Source organism: Amblyomma americanum, chromosome 3, assembly GCF_052857255.1.
Source record: "Amblyomma americanum isolate KBUSLIRL-KWMA chromosome 3, ASM5285725v1, whole genome shotgun sequence".
NCBI lineage: Eukaryota > Metazoa > Arthropoda > Arachnida > Ixodida > Ixodidae > Amblyomma > Amblyomma americanum.
This window is the reverse complement of record NC_135499.1, coordinates 164,280,071-164,300,654: the sequence shown is the minus strand read 5'-3', so window position 1 is coordinate 164,300,654 and position 20,584 is coordinate 164,280,071. Positions and strand designations below refer to the sequence as shown.

The window sequence follows — 20,584 nt, the reverse complement described above, 5'->3', positions numbered from 1 at the left end:
ACCCATCGAGCACAACGCTTGTGATACCCCAATTTTTCAGTCAAAGCTCTTTCCACTGTACCATAAGAACTCCCAGAAATCTGAGCAACAAGTTTACGGACAGAGATCTTCCTGTTTCGCGTTGGACCATCTCGATAACCGCCTCCGAAACTGACGGTCTTCCACTCCGTTCTTCCTTCTGACCGGCACTAAGCTCCCTGTATCACTTTCAGATGTGTTGTAAGAGACATACACTTGTCGCATGCACCTCTGTCAACTGACGAATATCCACGGGTGGAGTCCCACTGGCATGCAAAAAGAAATTACAGAACAAATCTCGCACTTGGCGGGACCAACAATGGGAACCTCCCTAGTGGACGGCTGCTGAGCCAAAAATGAGAGGCGCAGCGAAGCGCGGCCGGAGGGAATCGAGAGTAGGGGAACAGCGGCGCGCAGCAGTGTTGCCGGATTTCACCTTGCACCTTCCCATGTGGCTGGAGCTATTTGGGAACCTTATTTCTGGATCAACCCTCGTACAGTATACGTTGCGTGTTATGACCTTTGTAGCATATTGTAAGATGTGTTTAGAAAATTTCCATGCAATTTGTGCTCTCCCTTTTTGAAGCCTTTATTTAAAAAAAGAAAAGTGTATAAAATCACTCAATACGGCCCCGAAATGAAGTTGAGAATATTTGAAGGAGGAGCTAAGCCAAATGACAACTGCCCTTTGTTTTTTGTTTTAGGAGAAACGATGACTGATGCCAAGCAAGTTTGTTCTTTGTGTGAAAAAGAAAAACCGAAAAGCGGTCCTAGCCAATTTCTTCAATGACTGACTGACCAAGCTCAATGACACAGATTATTGTATTGGACGATAAAATGGCAAGCTGTTCATGATAAATGTTGCCAGATCCTCCAGCTCTATTGATCGATTAAAAAGAAGATGATCACGTGCAGGTTACTTCTACAAACTGCAGATAAATAATGATATTTATGTGTGGGATGTCACAGGCAGCCATGCTGTGCCAGTTCATCATTCCATCATGGACTGACTGGTGAGTTCATATTCTTTGCCAAATGTGCGTACTAGTTCAGGGAATAATACTAATTTCCTGTTCACATACATCCAGAGTGTTCTTTCAAAAACTGTCGCCTGTTCATCGCTCATGAACTCAATCTGTGCTTCACTTTTGGCATTGACTGAAACTTGGCTAGATGATTCTATAATGGATATTATCACATTCTTCTCAGTAAATCTGAATTTTGTTTTCTCCGTTATGACAGAAAAAGAGAAGAGAGAGAGAGAAAAGAGATGATTATGGATTTTTATGGCGCAAGGGCATCTGAGGCCAAAGAGTGCCATTGCACAAGGTGTTTTCGACTACTCAGGGTAGGGTTAAAGACCCATTTTCCAAGCATTTTACCCCAAATAAGCCGAGCACCAGGCCAGGCGAAAGCTTGTACCCATTGTATCACCGGTGATTACCCTGCGGCACCGGGGATCGAACCCCACACCTCCCGCATGCGAGGCGGATGCTCAACTATATCTGCTGTTACCATCACTGTTGCTACTTTTATTGAATGCATTTGAATACAGTGCAGTTTGGCACTATACTAATGTTATTATTGGTGCTTCCTATCAGCTGCCCGATATGATGGGTTTTCTGGTGAACTTCATAGAATATTACTGAGTGACCTATAGATGCATTTTTCGGACAGTTACTTGCCTCTTATTTGATGACTTTAATTTTCCACCACTCTTAATTTGAATTAACTCTAGTGGTTAGGAAGCTCACATTTTTTGTCATTCCTACTTAGATTTTTCTTTTGCTCAATTTATCACTAATCCTACACGGCACAGCTGCCACCACAGCAAACATCCTTGATCTCGTCCTAGTAAATAACGCAGATGTTTTTTCAGATATACTGAATTTAAATGGTCTATCCAATCAAAAAATTATCACCGGGTCCACCACTCAGCCATTCAGTCAAAAGAAAACTATCACGAAGCGAATTCTTTGCTACAATCGAGCTAAGTTTGAAATGATTAACTCTGAAATACAAACCTTTTTCTGAAGACTTTCTGGCTCATTATTAATCTTGCTCAATCGAACTGAACTGTCTATTGCTTAAAAACACCTTGACAACCTTGCTGAGAAGTATGTGCCAGTGATCACCATCAGCTATCATAAAAACACACCTTGGTTCACACATTATTTTCGTCATCTTAACCATGATAAAAAAATATTTGTACTACCAAGAAGTCAAGAAAGGTCTCCTGTACAAGTACAGACATTATTATAAAGAACATCAGTCACTGCCTTAACTGGTCAACATTTCTTCAGTCGTGACCCATCTGCCATGTTAACCAGTAATTCTCACAGATTCTGGCGCATCGTCAATCTGAGTTCCCATCCTAAATAGCAGTAATAAATACAAATGACAAAGCAGTCACTGAAATTAAGTGTGCGCAGCTTCTCAACGACACATTTTAATCTGTGTTCATCCGTGAAAGCATTACTTCTTCACTCATACAGCATCTATTTTTCAACACTTACATGCCAGAAATTTTCATCAGTGAATCTGGCATTTTTGCTCAATTGAGTAGCCTTAAAATTACTAATAGCTTTGATCACTTTGGTTTAATAAGATACTTAAAAATTCCTGTAATCCTGTATCGAGTATTGTCAGCCCTATTTTCACAGTTATTATAATCTGGTATTATTCCCCATGACTGGCATACAGCGAAAGTAATCCCAATTTTTAAATCCTATGATTGTTTTATTCCTCTTAACTATTGTCCTGTATATTTAACTAGTAACATCTGTAAACTCCTTGAGCATGTCATACATACATAAGTCATTATAATTGCACTGAGCAGCACTACATAATTTTCAAATAAAATAAAAAAATAAATGTATGCTTTGTAAACTCAGAGAGTTGGGTGTCACATGATGATGATGGTAGCTCATTCCACTTGGTAATGGTGCGGGGGAAAAAAGAAAATTTGAATATATTTGTTCTGGCAAAGTAAGGTTTTATCATTCAATGAGCTTGTTTCTTGTTGACCTGGACATTATCGGTTGAAGGTACAAATCGGGAGCTATTTACAATTTATTATTTTTGTAGAAAGAGAAATCTTAACCTTTGTACTCTGCGCCGAGTTTCAAGGGACTGTATATTATATTGAAGCAGATGCGATCTTTCTTGATTTCTCCAAAGCTTCCCAGGTGAAAATTTCCTGCTGGGAATCTGCTGGTTTGTACTGGTCCCAGCAGCAACTTTGCTGGTTTCGGTCTGGGCCTGCTGGTCCCAGCAGCCCACTTGCTGGTTTTGGTCTGAACCTGCTGGTCCCAGCAGCACTACTTGCTGGTTTTGTGTTGGGAACTGGTCCCAGCAGCAACCTTGCTGGTTTTGATGTCTGAGTCTGCTGGTCCCAGCAGCACCACTTGCTGGTTTTGTGTTGGCGGATTGGTCCCAGCAGCAACCTTGCTGGTTTTGTACTCGATCAACTGGTCCCAGCAGTAAACCTGCTGGTTTTGTACTCGGTCAACTGAAACATATTGTTGCTTTTAAAATCAAGTAGCCGGTCGTCAGAAGGGTTCTACTGGTCTCAGTAGAGAAGAAACCGGCTTTATATTATTATTTACTTGCCTGGAGAAAAGCTGATCAGCTGGGAATTCAACCTGGCGTAGATGACCTAGCTAGTTGGAAACCAACTAGACATGACTAGTTTCATTCAGAAGGTGTGTATTAACAGCCATTTGGCAACTGCTTCAGCGCTTGAAACTTGAGTATTTATTGGGAGACAGGTGTAACTAGATAAAGAAACACAGTGACAAGCTTCTGCGACAAGCTCCATGCATGGCTAGCAGTAAAAGTGGAACTTTGCCTTGTGAATTCCAACTCCAACGCTTTTCTTAAAACGATACTTCGTCAATGGAAGATCATGCCTATCAAAAATATATAATATCAGTCTTTGAAGCGCTTTGATTGCCTTCCAAGACAATCCATACTCAATGGCAAAATTCACAGTCAGTGCAAGGAAGTCCTCAACAGTTAAATCACTGCATTGCGTCTGATCTGACGTCTCAGGGTGCTCGGAAAAGTCAGGCAGTTGCGTGTGATTGCTCGACGATGTAGGAGTTTCCGTAGGACCTGACCAATTATAGCTGCTGCCATAATCATCCCCATCATGATGCGTGGCCTGTGGTGATGTCTGCGCTGGTGAAGATGACCGCGTAGGTCCTTGCTCTGGCGAAGCTTAGCGTGTAGATCCTTGCGCTGGCGATGGTAGCAGCCGCGGAGATCCTTGCGCTGTTGACGTCGGGTGCGTATCCCCTTGCACTGGCGACGATTACCGCGTAGGCCCTTCAGCTGGAGACGGTGGGTGCGCAGACATCCGAAGATAACTTCTGGCGGAAGTCGGAAGACCAGCATCGCTGCCTGGGTCAAGACAACGCCGGTACCGCTTATTCCTGCGGCCCATTCTTTCAGCTCACTGTGACAATAATACCACGGCCACCATCCGAATAGCACTTGAACATCGACCGAAGAGAAGCACTAGGCGGGGATTGCTGTTGCTGCTGCAGGATTTGGATATGGGGCTTTCTCTTTGTATCGGGCGGCCCTTACAAAAAAAAAAAAAAAAACTCGTGTCCTAGCCTATTTTGCAGGAGGCCCTACAGTTACAGAAAATATACTAGTTCACTGCACTACAGTCGTCGAGTTGAACGAAGCGTCTAGTTGGATTTGGATTGGATTTAGACAACCTGGACTGGTGAAAATGCCGATGTGGCTATCCTTCAAGAGCTCATTGAACTGATTTACGAGTAAATTAGCACATTTAATTACATGAACATGCCACTAAAACTTAATAAGTAACTGTGTATCAATTGTTTTGTTTTAAACCAGTTTTGAAAAACTTGCTTACTTACTACCTTTTTCTTGTCCGAAGTTTGTCGCGTCGATTTTTGGAGATAGCAACATTGGGTACCTGTTTACCTTTCTTTTCCCCCTTTTCCCTGTCTTCTCGGAGTGCACGGACGAGTATCGATCCCCGTCTCTCGGTTCTATCATACTGTGGCGGCTTTTAGCTTTTTAAATTACTTCGCTAATCCGAACTTATTCAGTTAATTAATCTGCGGCTGATCTGCGCTTGCAGAGTTATTAGTGATCCTTGGTGTGCATCACGCTCCACAGACACGTGCGATGTTTGCCGTTGTCAGGTTCGCGCACGATATAGATAAGAAGTTGTACGTGATTCCTGCAAAGGATATTACGAATTTCAACACGAAAGACAACACAGACTTCAATACGCGGTCTGTGTATACCGCGTTCTGGAGAGATCCGCTGGACGGAAAGGACAGCAGTCACTACAGCACCCAAGTCCTGATGCTAGGAGGTAATGGCTCAGTTTTGTGCACCTTAATTGCATGAGATTTTGCCACGCGAACTGGGTTACTATAATATATGTGTGTGTATGTCTGAATTTCTCACTGCAGAGTCAGAGAAAGAAATCCAGGAAAGGATGAAAAAAAAAAAGACGCAATGCCAAAAATTCTAGATTCGCATGATTCTTCAAGTGAGACATGTGAAGAGGAAACAGCAGCCCAAAAGAAGAAGGTGTGCTTGCATTGTGCAGTGTTATATCTTGTCTGATTGTGCAATCTCGTGAAATTTAACCTGCGATGTGTTGTAGTGTATGCTTGTTGCAGCACATCCTGTGTTTTTAGTTTTTTCATTCTTTAGAAGCAAAAGCGAACTCTGCTGGCATCCAAAAAAGCAGAGTATGATGAGACCATGCTAAAAAAAAAATATGGACGATGCCAGAAGCAAAACACTGGCAGCTCAAAGCCGCGACAGCCGCCAAGTGGTAAGTAGTACGCCTGCTTAGCTATAAGCTGCCTTATAATTATCAGACACCTTTAAACGTCAGATTAAATCTGAAACCGTGAATGATAATTCTAGAAGCGAGTTGGCTAAAGTTCTTTAGTTATTATAGCAAGTTGGGAGTTATGTGCACTATGCCCCTGCAATCACCTGCTGGATCCTACTGTGACACCCCTCCTTCCTTTCATATGGCAGCTATCTCTGCAGCACCTTATTAACTGTTGTAAATACTTTTTTGCAGCCACGGTCAAGCACTGGGGTCTACAAAAGGGCGTGGACGTGGACCCCGTCGTAAAAAAACATCAACAGGATCCTCAGCGAGAAGATTCAAGATGTCGTAAAATCCAAGAGGAAGGATATATGCAGTGAACTGTCCATTCACATGAGAATAAACATGCTAAACTGCACAAGACAAGTAGATCTTCTTGCCCTGTCTTGCTGTTGAGAGCATGTAATGCATTAGTATGCGCCAAAGCAGCAAGTGGGATTCTGTGTCCAATGAGCTGTGTTTGCTCGGCAGTCTCGGATGAGCAGAACTGGCACGTTGGTTTAGCTTGGGTTCATCGAATTCTGCGTGAAGGAACTAGAACAATAGAAGTGACACCAATACCATACAGCTCTGTGTTGGTGGTATTTGCCTCGTTTCTACTGATCTTATTCTTTCACACATTTTGAGAGGTCAAAGCTCATTTCAGTGCCTGCTGGCCCCACTAACACCTGCTGGTCCCAGCAGCGCCTGCTGGTCCCAGCAACAACTGCTGGTCCCAGCAACGCCTGCTGGTCCCAGCAACGCCTGCTGGTCCCAGCAACGCCTGCTGGTCCCAGCAACGCCTGCTGGTCCCAGCAATGCCTGCTGGTCCCAGCAACGCCTGCTGGTCCCAGCAGCTCCTGCTGGTCCCAGCAGCTGCTGGGAATCTGCCAAAATCCCAGCAGTGTTGGGACCAGCAGATTCCCAGCAGGAAATTTTCACCTGGGTTTTGATCACGTTCATTACCATAGGCTTCTAATCAAATTAGCGATTTAAATATTCACAAAAATGTTCTTGCATTGATTACAGAGTCCCTCTCCAATAGAAAACAATTCACCAGTGTCAATGGCTGTAACTCTTATTCTAGCTGTCACCATAACATATGGAGTCCCCCCAGGGCAGCATATTTGGTCTCCAACTTAAAAAAATTTTTTATTAATGATCTACTTAAGTGTGTCTCATCTCGAATTAGGTTTCTCGCGGGTTATTGTGTTATATATTGTAACGTTACTAATGACATTGACTGCCGTCCCCTATGAACTCATCTTGATGAAATAAATGCTTTGTGTTCCTCCTGGCTAATGTCACTAAATGCATCTATAGCAAAACTGACATCGTTTACCACTGCACTCGTATTCCTGCAGCCTATTTCCTTAATAGTGCTAGCACAGAACTTGCGACAACTAACAAGTATCTTGAAGTTCATTTTCAGTCTAAATTAACTTGGCATTATCATATTAACACCATCTTAGCATCAGCTAACCACGTACATGGTCTTAGGCACAACCTCAAGCGTGCACCTTCACAATTAAAAGAAGCTAGTTATGTCACACTGATCTGCCTGAAAATTGCTTTCATGAGATCCTGAATAAGCATACACCTTAAACAACATCAAATCCCTGTAAAATCATGCTCTTCACTTCACATTCTCAGATATTATTCACATTTCACTAGTGCCACAGCATTACAACAATGCGCAGAGCAGAAACCACTACCACAACGACGCCACTTCACTCACCTAATCATATTTAATAAACAGTATAATCATTCCACCCTCCATGATGACTTCTTTTTGCCACCCCTTGCAGTCTTCCTGCACCGTGACCACGATATTGAAGTAACTTGCCAGCCAGCTCTTTATACATTAATCATTACTCCGACAATAACAGGCTGGAATAACGCACTATCAAACATTGCTACTGAAAGTAACTTACCATCTTTTCAATATTTGTTGCAACAAAGCGATGTGTGCTAACAGATTCTGTATTACATATTGCTGAATTATGTGATTTATACTATTTTGTGTATCAAGTGAGTAGTGAATTTGTGAATTAGTGCATATATACCTCCTGTACATATTTATTTTTTCTTCTTAGAAACATGGAGTTATACATAGTTTCTACTGTAGATATTGGTTTTATTTATAGTGATTGTGCTGTATTTTTCAAGTGTGCGCTTGTATCCCTCTGCGAGCAATTAATACGCTTGCACAAGGACCTTACAGGTACTGTAAATAAATAAAAAATAAATGCACGCAGTTGTGTTAGTATTTGACTGCATTATGAACAAAGATCATATTTAAATATTTAGTGTAGACTACTCTTCTGTTCAACTTTTGCATTTTTGCGCTACTCCCGCTTCACGCACGCAGCACATGATTTTCTGATTTCAGTGTTCATACAGCATCGTTCTTGTCTCTTCTTCAGTGTGCAAACGATCGAAAAACTTTCTACAACTCTTCAGCAAACCTCATCCTTAGGCTGGCCTGCTTTCAGCATGATGGACACATGGTGCAGTGTAGAGTTAAAAGAAGGAGGCGCAGCTCGATCAGGATGCTGCACCTTCGGACATGTCAACTCAACTCATCTGATTAAGAACACCTCAAAGTCCAGAGAGTATGGTGCACTTCAGCATTTTCCACTCCAAAGAGCACACGTTTTTATAGATGCTCCTATTTCACTATAGAAAAAAAAAATGAGCCTGAACAAGTGCTCACGCTGCAGCTGAGTTCGAAGAAGAAATGAGGAGGTGAAAGGAGCAACAAAGGTCAAACAGCAAAGCCAAAGCTGTGAGCATGTTGGCCAACTAGTGAAATAAGAATATCAGTGTAAGTCGTGAAAGTTCAGCTCTAACATTACTCTGATGTTGATGAAAGTAGGGCTGGTATATGTATGCATATGTGTAGATGTTTTCGATGTTGCGATCAGAATTGGCACATTAACCACACAGAGGGAACTGGGCACAGCATAGAGGTCAATGGCTTAACTGCTGACATTAACTTTGTGCAGTCGAATAATGCTCCAAGTACAATATGATACAATAACTATAGACACATTGCACAAAGAAGCCGTGATATAGTTTCTGTTGTTAGTGGCTATTTATTAATAAAATAACAATGGAAGGAAAAGATATTGCTAGCCACGCATCTGCCATTGAAACCTGAAGCACCGGAGCTGCGGCTATCGGGAATACAAAGACAGGGAGAGGACAAAGAGAGGGAAAGAAAGGGGAGAATGATAGTAAGAACGGATAGGGGTAGGGGGTAATATACACTATGTACAAATACAGAATATACGTAGTTATCTATGTACTGCAGTTTTGTATTCCAATAAATAATATTGGAGCTTATTATTTTACCTTCGAAGTATATCTTCAAAAAACTGCCCTAGACTCACTCGTTGTTCATAAAATAATAGACTGAAATTGAGACCACAAAGCTCGTCCCAACAACAGCGAATGCTATGTCGAAATGCTTCTTGTGACGTCATGAGCTCATGTCTGCCGCCACACCATCTGCAATGTTGGCTCTGATAAGCTACAGACTCACTGTACAAACAACACTCACAGTTTCACCCATATATCTGGCCTTGCATACAAGCCATTGTGAGCACTGTGACTCCTGATTACTACTTGGCAGGTTCACGAAAACAGTTCAAACTGCCGTGCTCTCCACATGCATTTTCAGTGCAACCTCGAGAATATACAGCTATGATGTGAGCAGCACAAGTGAAACACAGTGACGGCTGCATTGATGGTGACACAGTGAAAATAATCTAAGGAACCTTCACCCGGCATATGACGAACTACTACTACATTTCTCGGGATGTTACAACATTGGTAAACACAGATAGCTTTGAATGCAATGCAAAGTTTGCTGCGCTGCACAGCCTCAGCCTGCAATTGTGTGCAATGCTGTTGGGCAAATCCACTAAACTGTGTGTGAAAGTATATGGCTCAGTGAAAGTTTGTCTTAGATGAACCTTACCATGTTCTTTTTATTTGTGAGTAAGATTGCAAAAGGTTCTGTGCTTATGGCTTCGCTTACTGCATTTGGTTACTATTTGATAAGGCTCGTGATGACTTGGATGCAAGGCCACATATATAGGTAAAAGTGTGAACATTTATCATGTAGCCAGTCTGGTAGGTAGGTGATGTTTGAACATGATATGTGTGAGCAGTCCGCAAGATGAACTGCTGATGTTAAATTACTAAAATAATAGCACCAGGAGCAGCTGGCGTTGTATGATCTGCTCAGCAGAAGTATTGCACCACTAACAGCAAACGAAATAGTTCTTTCCTGTCCTGACCACAATATTTTTTTGGCTAAGAAGTATTTGCTGCTGTGGCAAAATGTGTAAACGCATGCTGCATGGAGCTGGTGGTAGTGAGTGCAAAAGCCAGGCATAAAGTGATTTTCTTTTTTTAACTGCTTGTTTTTATTTATTCATTTTTTGGCAGCCATTCCTAGCAACTTAGTTCTAGCAATAACCACTGAGGTGGTACATGTTAAGTAGCTGTGTCCTGCCTTTTGTAAAAAGCACAACCTCATTATATTTATTCAGTGAGTGGCAGTCAATATCTGTGTACTGATGGCAGGCAGGATTTTTATTAAATCTTTCTTTGATGGACAAAGAAAACGTGCTGCCGTTACCAAGTAAGCATAACATCGCCGCAAAATTAAAGAGAATATTTCATTACTACGCATGAACATTGATATTTCTAATTTATTATGAGTGAGAAACATTTACACATTTTGGTTCTTTCTGCATAGCTTCTGAGTGCATGCATTTATTTCTGCAGCTGAAGCTGTGCAACAAAACAAAAACATCAAGCTGTTTCCAAAGAAACTAAAAAATTCATTTTAAAAGCATCTGCTACGTATACCGATAGGGCTCAAATATTCAGCAACTGTAGCATGACATACGAGGAATAAGATGCAATCAACAGTTAATTTATGTTCCGAAACCTGGTGTCATGCTTCCTTTAAAAGCAGGAATGCTGCATTGCAGTCACACTCACCAGAGACTGAGAGTCGATGGTGTGCTCGGAGAAAGACATTCTGATGAAGCCTTCGCTTGGGTGAATCCAAAGCCAGAAACCAGCCTTCCTGAGAGAGACTGCTTGGAGGACGCATTGAGTAAGCAGTCAGTAGCAGGGCTGCTGCCCAGCTGCGTGCTTCTTGCCAGTTGTAGCTCTCCTTGAAGCCAAGTTTGGAAAAGAGAGGTCGTCATGCATTGCCAATCATCAGACACTCCGGCAAAGAAGCAGACATCAACGCAATTTAAGCAACTTGGGCTATAAGGATACATTAGTGACAAATGGTGCTTAATGGCATGCACAGCCAGAAAGCACCATAAAATAGCTGACATGAAGCTATAATAGGAATTAAACATCACTGTGGGTAGACAATAAAAGTGCAATAGGCACAGTAACATTTAACTGACGCAAGTGAACTGAACTGTAGATGCAAACGACAGTACTTTCATCGTAGGTTAATCACAAAGAATGAAAAATGTTGTGAAAAAATTATGCAGCTGAAATGCAAATATATCACAAAAGACAATGCTAAAGATAAGAGGTTTGATTACTAATGATTCTGTATGCCAGGGGCCCTATTTAGAGGCATTGCTCAGTAAAAACCTGCTGGTCTCTGAACCCTCACAACTCACTGCAACAGAAGTGCCATTTGCGAGACTTTGCTACAGCCTATTCAGCATAGTATAAAATTTTTCTAAAATTTGCAACACTTTGAGAAAATTTAATTTTTAGAAGAAATGGGCCGAAGACAAAGAAGTTCTGCATCAGAACGCTGCCTTCACTGCTATGCAGATTTTTGGTTTATGTGCCATAACAAGGGAGGCGCCGCTCCCTTTTTGTCACAGCAATGGAGGCGGAGGCTGCTGGGCCTCATTTGAAACTGGCGTGTCAGCAGCGCCCACCCAGAGAAAGTGCATCTACCACCCGAGTGACTCAAGCAGCCAGGACATTGTGGTGTACTCGGTGCCAAGTGATGAATCCTCATCCGACGATGAGTTCGTGCCGGTCGTTAGCAAGAAAGCCAAGCACAGATTGTGCAGACAAGCCGAGCTGTCCTCATTAAGCACGTCAACGGTTATCACGGTGTGCATAGTGCCCCGGCCCATACCGTCTTGTTTGTGCCACAGCAACCAACCAACAACCTGAACCTCCTAACAGTAAGCCACCTCTGTTTATCTGGAAAGCCTCAAACTGGGAGGAATAAAAGACGTAAGAGTAAACCCCTACAAAAATGTCATTGTCATTGATGTCAAGGTGCAAAGTGCACTAGAAAATTTGACCACCATCACCAAACTCAGCAGTGTCAGCGTACACCCTCTTATCCTCCAAAACAATGGCACTACGGCTGGCGTAATTTACACAACATCGACACCGTCACCTGCGATGCCAATTTTCCTGTCCTAATCAAGCTGGCAACCAGCAGCATTTTGATAATACAGATTCAGCACCTCAGAAGGTCTAAATGTATCAAGCTGACCTTCAAGGGTGAGTGTGTGTCATCATATATGAAGGTTGGGCACTTTCAAAACCCAGTTCGACCTTTCTCACCGAATCCGCTACAGTGCAGGAAGAGCATGAGGATCGGTCACCTGAATGGTGTCTGCAACAACTTCATCGTGTGCCCGACATGCTCCTAGCCACATAGCAGTGACATTTGCTGCGCGACTGTCTTGAAGTGCACCAACTGCTGTGACCCTCACAACTTTGCCTCGAAAGGCTGCCCACGTCTAAAGACTGAATGGGCAGTACTGAAAAAAATGGTGCGAGACCATTGCACTCACAGAGAGGCTGCTGCAAAGGTGTTAGGGCATCGTTCGTGCCGCTGAAGGTCCTCAAAGAAAGAATCATCACTGAAAGCAAGGCTTCAAGTGCCACTGCAGCTTGTCCACCTCCTCCAACAACCACACCAAATCAAGGGAGCCCGCTGTCTGGTGACACCGCACCTACTGCCTCTGATATTAATTGGCCACCACTACTGAAGGCTTGCACACCTACTCGGTGAGGGACGTGGCCACACTCCCAATGTCTAACGCCTACGACTGACCCGGAAGTCACAATCCAGGCCGTGGCCAAGATCTCCAAGCGATAGCAATGCTCACAACCTTTATGAATGTCCTGCATGCTCTGCTGTCTAGCCTGCGCGTGCCAGCAGCACACAATGCACTGCAAGTACTGGACAAGCTACATCAAGTTCTTGCCAAGACCCTCCACATGAATGGACACTATAGTACCAAAGGAGATCACATTGTTTTGCTACCTAAGAATGACTGAATTGAGAAACATATTTTGACTGCGCTCTTTGCTCTAACATAAATGAACTCTGTGAAAGCTATTCAGTATTCATCATTAAAGAGGTCTATGTGCTAACTACTTAGCTGCTTGATGCTATCACTAGATAAACTTTCACACAAAATTATTAAGAACTTTTATGAACCGTACATCTCTGGCATTAAAAGCAAGGAAAAAAATATAAAGCAAGTCAGTGCCATGATTATAAAATAAGGGCTTTGAGACACATATGTGCACCTTCAGAGGCCGTTTTAGTAGCAAAGTAGCCACATGGAGGTAGAGCTGGCCAGTGACATGTTGCAGCACAAAATTCCAGGCCATGGTCGGAGGCAACTTCTCCTTGTGTGCCTTTGCCAGGAGGCAGTCCAACCTGGGCACAAAGCATGCATGTTAACAACATGACTGTGACCAGTATTAAATGGCTTATAGCAAGCGGTTGGAGTTATGTTTTTATTTTCTGAAAATTCTGCAGACTCTTTCCAGTTTTTATTTAGGAACACGGTTTTCACTTTTTTTGGGGGGCAAATACTGTTTTCTGCAGGTGAAATACTACTTTATTCACTGATAAAGAGTGGTGTTTTTTTTTCCTGTGCAGTCAAAATAGAGTTTATCATGACCTTTTGTCATACAAGCAACCAATTTGCCAGTAGTTCATGCATGAATTAATGGTCATACTGAAAGCTGTGGAAGTTCTAGTACCATATTTAACAGAAGTAATAGAATTTAAATGATAGAGCTGCGAGACAAAGGTGCAAGTGAAAATTTACTTCAAGAAGCAAGTTGTCAGATAATCGTTGGGTTGTGCTGGGTTGAGAAAGAGGGCGGTGCATCATGTGGTTTGTATGCTACTGCAGTGATGGAACTGCTGCTGAGCCACAGTGGTAGCCAGAACATGACACTTTTTTGTGATGCTTATGCATGGTTGAGCATCAGTGTCCTTATGTAAAGCAGAAAGACCTAAGTAACTACTCTAAATGGGTGATGATAGCAAACAAACAGCACTACGCTAGCAAACGTCGAGATGTGGAACCTCCCTGTGTGCAGAGGTGTGTAATCAAGGTAGTTGAGCAACACCTCAAAATGCACAACTGTGTTGATGCATCAGTACCGCCATCTCATCATGCCCCTGGCTTCCATACTTCCTTAATTTTCTCCTCCGACTAAGTGTAACTCCTGTGTGATAGCTGCAGCTAGCTTGTGACGTGCGTGTCAGAATAGTGACCTTTTTCGGTTAAAACTGAATTTCGAAAATTTAACTGCGTATGCTTTTTTCTATTCTTTTTTTAGGACTGAAGTAGTGGCCGTGATGTAGAGCATCTGCTTTGCTGGGCTTGATCCCTAGTGCCGTCACGTACAAACGGTTTTCTAATGGGTATACAAGATTTTCATCAGCCTGGTGCTCAGCTCTAATGTAGTGAAATGCTTGGAAAAGGGCCTTCGGTCACCTCACCCTCCCTCGATGGAAAATCTACCTGCATAGGACCAAAATCTGCCATGTGCAGTAAAACCCATTGTGACCCCTTTTTTTTTTCTCGCAAAAACAAACAGCCAAAAAATTTTGGACTTGCCCAAGACCACTGTGATGCTATGAAGTTTTCTCTTCGAAACGTCGAAGGATGGCATACAGTAGTGACAGCTGAGCCTGTATGCCCATTGAGATATGCTGGCTAGAGTGTAAGAGCTTGAACTCTTCACTTTGCAGTGAGATCCCTGAGTAAACACTGTAACATGAACCACATTTGCAGGTTGAAGTGTTCAAAACTGGGTTTGTCCCTGAAAAGGCGCAGCGGGGTTTGTGGAGTCTCCTCCAAGTGCACACCCCCCGAGCAAGCCAGGTACCAGGTCAGGGGATGCCTGTACCCGTTTTTACCGCTGGATGTCTAATGGTGGGTTTTTAACCAACCACCTTCCATAGCTGAAGCAGACGCCCAGAACATTAGGCCAACCCTTACTTAGAGAGCTGATACTTTGGCATCAGCCCAGTATATATGCGCTCAATGTGACAATGCGCTCAATGTGCTCAATGTGACGCTCAAATTATGCTTTTTACCACTGTTGACTTCTACATCTAAGTGCCCTTAAATTTACTTTTGAAGTTGCTTTGCTCACTTTTAACCAGTTGTATCCGAGCGGCCACATGCATCGCCAAAAAGTAATGCAAGTTTGCAGGTCTTTTGTTTGATATAAAACTCCCAAACTGCAATAAAAAATTTTTACCAATTAAATAAACGTTTCATAAATCCTCCCTCGATGGGAGCAGGCACTGCAACAACAGCAGCAGCAGAGCAGAAAAAGTGGTGTTATTCAGAAGTTGCTACATGAGGTACGTGCTTGCTTTTCTTTAGTGAATGTTTTATTCATCTGAAATTCAGTTATTATTTTCCTTGTTCTAAGAGCAGTGGATGCCCTTGTTGGTATTCAAATTTTGTTGCAATACGTGCAGTGAAATTTCTGTCAGAAATGTGCTTGTCATTGCATCAATGTGTGTTGTCGTCAGGACTGTGAGGCATGTAGCATGTCATTCGCTAGCAAAGGGATAAGAAGTTCAGCTTGCGGCAGGTTGCAAAGTTTAAATTACAGACCACTCTTGATCTCATGAAGGCAGAAAACACCACAGAAGATGAAGAAGCAAGGCGCGAGTCTACGCCATTACTGTGTCCAACAGAGAACTGAACATTGTGGATGCAATGAGCTACGATGGTGTGGTCTACACTCCAGTGGAAATGCCTCAAAACTATATTACCCATTGCAAGGTGCCAACATGCAATCAGCAAACAAAGCTGCAGTGCAAGAAATGGAGAGTGTACCTTTGTGTCGAAGTGGGCCAGAAAATTGTACTGACCAGCTTCGCAGAAAGCGACTCAGTAATTGTAGCATATATAATATATGTAGACATTTTTCGGAGAAATAAACCAAGTTAAGCTAGTTTCTTGTTCTTGTGCTTTTGTCCTGGCTGGCAGTTACATATAAATAGTACAAATTTCTTTTGTGTAAGCAGTTGTGGTATGGGAAGCAAATGGTTATTACCTTAAATTAAATTCACCCGTTCATTGTTTACAAGTTTTCATTCTTTTATATTATGTACAACTTAGCTGACTACATGCCGTGCAGCTATGAAGTACTTGTACATAACTTGTCCATAGTAATTGGGCGCTGTATTATTGCGGTACACTTCTGCTGAAGGTCTCGGCAGCATGCAGACTTTGTTCTTAATGTCTTATCTTTACCGCTTTTTGCACTCATCATGTCTGTCCTGAACACCTCATAAAATCAGTTCAGAAACCATGCTGCAATGAACTGTGTGCCTTTTTGCATTGTGCGTAATCTTTATACCACAGAAAAGAGTACTCAAGGAAACACAATACAGAAATAGATGAAGTAAAAATGCATCAAATAAGTGTATGCTGAAACATGCTAATGCCTGTGTCCAAGTGCAGTAAGCTAATTTGGATAACTAAGCAAGTAAGAAACCTGCTCATTAGTGGGCCACTCACAATTCAACGGCACTTATGGCGTTCTCCAGAGAGGTCTGTTCCCCATGCCTGTCTGTGTCTGCAGTCGGTGAACTGGATATATTAAAGGTAACTGAACTGTTACGCTTGGTCAGTGCCAGAGTGGCCAGCTGGTCTAGTGCCAGCAGGTACTTGGTCATAAAAGCTTCATCAATTGGGTTGACACGATCCTTGTGGCACATCTGGATGCAAAAAAACAGCAAGCTTGCACTGAACATCACATCACCACAAACAGCACACACTAGAGCACCCATTCCCTGGACCACAAGTGTCTTGCACTCAGGGCCAGGTAGACAAAATTCTTTTTGGCCAGCAGGGGAGGTTTTCACTTAACACTCACCATGCTGATGGTGACATAGCACTGTCTACTTTTGAGAAGCCTTTGTTCATACAGCTATCTATGTGAACTACTGACGTGACAAAATGAACACGTATAGTGAGTGTGCCTCATGGCGGTGTGATTGCTGTTCTCTTTTACTGTTCTTGAGCAATAAACAAACGTTCGTACCTTGCTACAGCAAACCAGTGATCACCAAAACTGAAATCAACTAGACAAAAAAATTCAAGCACTGGTGATACCTCATCACTTTCAGGCAATATCTTTACATTTTGATTGCTTGCTAGCTCAAAAAGTGGCAACCAGTGACACTGAGAAGTTTGAGATGCTGTGAGTGAGATATGTTCTGTAGTGACTCCCAGCTGAAAAAGTCCATTGGTTCCATTTGGAATTCCAACTGGTATTAAGTGGAACCAGTTGGAGTTACTGGGTTCCAATTGGCAGCAGCTTGTCCAACTGGTCTTGCCAAGTGGTATTAATTGGAACCAGTTGTATAGTTACTGGGTTCTAATTGGCAGCAGCTTGGCCTGCTGGTTATGCCAACTGAAGTTAACTACACCAGTTGGAGTCACTGGGTTCCACTTGGCTGCAGCTTCCAACTGGATAAATCCAATTGGTTCTTGAGATTCCAATTGGACATTCCAGTGGGTCCAAATTAACAGCTACATATTGCTTATTATTGACATACAATAGTGAGCTAAAGAGGTTTCTGCTAAAAAGATATTAGCAGCTTTACCTGCTAAATTGTTTTCATCACATCCACCACCACCTTGGGCGTGAGTAAATGAAATAATTTCGCTCAACGGACAACTATCACTGGCTCCAGCAAGAGGGTCACATTAATAGAGTATAAGTAGAAATGAAAATTGCAAATCTTTTCCTTCCTTTTTACTATTATTTTTAATAAAACCACTACCACCACCAAATTGGTTTTTGGGGAAAGGAAATGGTGTAGTATCTGTCTCACATATCAGGGGCATGGTAAGGAGAGGGATAAAGGACGAAGTGAAAAAAGAAAGGAAGAAAGAGGTTTCGAGTGCACTGACATCACACAGCACACACGGGCCTACCTGAGACGCTGCGCTGTTGGAAGTCGAGGAGGGGTGGCCGCTGCAGTCGGGTTTGAACCCTAGTACTCCGGATCAGTAGCCTAGTGCCCTAACCACTGAGCTGGAGTTCCCGGGTTCGAGGAAATCGTTCGCATTGAGCTTATGCTCCTTGTGTGTGATGCTTTTGTGATGGTTTGTTATGCATCCCATCTCTAACTTAACTTCTCATAATTTAAATTTCTCTGTAAAATGTTGGCATGAGACAAAATGTTCCCGAGTGGTCCTGGGACAAAATCTAATTGGTTCCAGTTGGAACCACTTAATTTTTGACACCACTGAAACCAAATGGAAGTGTGTCCAATTGGTGTCCGAAAACCCAACTGGAAAAATTCCACTTTTAACCAATAGACTTTTTCAGCTGGGCTAAGCCCCTGCATGTCTCCCGAGCACATCCATGCAGAAATCCTCTTGTTTATTATGGTCGTCTATGAAAGAAGACACGTGCCTCAAAGATGTCAACCAAACAGCGCTGCCAGGGGAGTGAGTAGAAGGCCTGAACACTGAACTGGGCGTCGTCTTCTGCCTCCATGGCTTGCTTATAGGCATCCAACACATGTCCAGAGTCCAGCAGCAGTTTTAGAAGCTTCACTCGCAATGATACATCTAGTGGACGTGCCATCTGCACATAAAATACATGCCAACCAAGCTGTACATAAACAAATCCATTTCAAAACTAGTGTCCAATCAGTTTCACTTAGCTTAACTACAACATGCATACCAACTAATTATGAACCACTTTACCACTACTGTGAGCGTTTCACCTGAGCAGAAAGATTCAATACCATTTTCAGCAATAATTCTACTGAAGAAAAAAAAAGAGACCATGCATTTCAGTAAAGCACGTATTTGTCATGCAGGTATCAAGTGTTAATGGCTGGTGAGGAGTCCAAGCTGGTAGTACAGTTCTTAATTTTTAGGAGACTGTAAATCATTCAGGTGCCTCCATTGTGTTGCTATGTTTCCAACTATTCTGCGTTTGCAGAACAAAAGACAAATTAATTGTGACCCAAGTTCAGCTTTGTGCATTTGCTTTACATTTTGCTATATATATGCAGTGCTACAACTGTTGTAAACAGCCACAAGCATATGAATTGCAATTAATTATCACATCAGCAGCTCATACAAAAGTTAACAAGTTGATGACTCACAAAGCAGGTCTCCCATTTTTTAATGACGTTCTGGTTCATAGAAAAGGACTGCATAGAATTTTTCATGAGCTAATTTTGATTATGCAAACTTTCATTTATTTGTGCAGTAGGAAGATATTTAGAATATTAAGACAACTGCAATTTCAGTAAGTAACCCAGTAACAGCACAGAAAGGGACAAGTAAAGGTTAGTACATTAAAATAATCTGCACTGCTGAGAGCTATTTCAGTGAAAGTCTGTTTTTGGTCACCCAGAGGTTACTTTTCAACACTGAAAAAATTATAGCAATATGCCTGCAACATTCCGGAAATGGCCCATTGCTGCAGAAACTCTGTTTGGAAAGGGGAAAACTGTCTTATTACAGTTATTAAAGAATATAGCAAGCATTAACTTATGAATAAAAACGGTTTGTCCTGTCTGAAGGTTTGTCCACCGTCATCCTGTCTACTCCCTTCTTCTTGTGAATGGATCCTTATCGGATGGTTTTCTGTGGTCATGCACAATAACTGGCCCACCAAGCTATGCTTCTTCAAAAAATGGTTAAAAAAGATGGTTCACTTCAAAAAATCTAAAATTTGATGAACATTCCTTCTTGTACTTCTATGTATTAAAGCTCAGGTCTCTGTTGTACAGCATCACACTGCCACAAGTGTGTTCTTTCAATGCAAAAATTAAGAAAGATAAAAGAACTGAAGTAACAGATATATGACAAACCCATAAATGCCCCAGCTGCAACATGGAAATGCATTCACCACAAGCAGTTATCCTCGGCATGGTTTCCCAAGATAAAACTTCCCACTTTTTTTTGTAAGACATGCACTGCCACTACTCATAGTGTCTCTACCTCAGCACTTTGCCAGTTGCCTAGAACGAGAGTGTGCAGTGTTTTTATTGTGTCTACCAGCTGCGATGCACTTTATTGGAAGGGGTTGCTCGCTTGCAACTAGCCAAATGCAATTTTTTTTTAAATCTGAATTATGACACACGTGTGGCAAGAAATGAGTACACAAACTATGAAAAATCAGAAAGTGATTTGAAAGGGGAAACTGAAAACTCATGGCTCAGCTCAAACATACAGTGGTTAGATATTAGAGGAAGCCACAAGTATGTAATAGTGACATGCAAAAATGTGAGTGAAGTGGTACCACTTTTCTGATGCACAGGCTGCCAGAGTTTTCAGATGCACATAAATGCTGTCCTCCACCGATAAAAATGAAGAGACCGTCACAAAATCTGAGGATTTGGACACAGCCACT

General features: G+C 42.3%; 1 protein-coding gene and 2 long non-coding RNA genes across 6 annotated transcripts in view; 2 read left to right on the top strand and 1 right to left on the bottom strand.

Annotated features, from left to right (window-relative positions):
- The window catches only part of LOC144125348 (uncharacterized), an 81,480-nt gene extending 80,670 nt beyond the window's left edge, over window positions 1–810 (top strand). Inside the window, exon 3 of the long non-coding RNA XR_013313375.1 lies at window positions 723–810. This is a non-coding gene — a long non-coding RNA (uncharacterized LOC144125348). The remainder of the gene's footprint in view (window positions 1–722) is intronic.
- Window positions 1–20,584, bottom strand: part of LOC144125340 (uncharacterized) — a 134,368-nt gene that overhangs the window by 73,006 nt on the left and 40,778 nt on the right. For all 4 annotated transcript variants that reach the window (XM_077658622.1, XM_077658624.1, XM_077658621.1 and 1 more), the window contains exons 8-11: window positions 18,626–18,799; window positions 16,717–16,916; window positions 13,460–13,592; window positions 10,916–11,093 (exon numbers count right to left, since the gene is read on the bottom strand). In XM_077658622.1, the coding sequence (XP_077514748.1) occupies window positions 10,916–11,093; window positions 13,460–13,592; window positions 16,717–16,916; window positions 18,626–18,799 (685 nt within the window). The remainder of the gene's footprint in view (window positions 1–10,915; window positions 11,094–13,459; window positions 13,593–16,716; window positions 16,917–18,625; window positions 18,800–20,584) is intronic.
- Window positions 4,935–6,288, top strand: LOC144125337 (uncharacterized). Its single transcript, XR_013313367.1, has 3 exons — window positions 4,935–5,380; window positions 5,481–5,851; window positions 6,110–6,288. It is a non-coding gene; the product is annotated as an uncharacterized LOC144125337 (long non-coding RNA).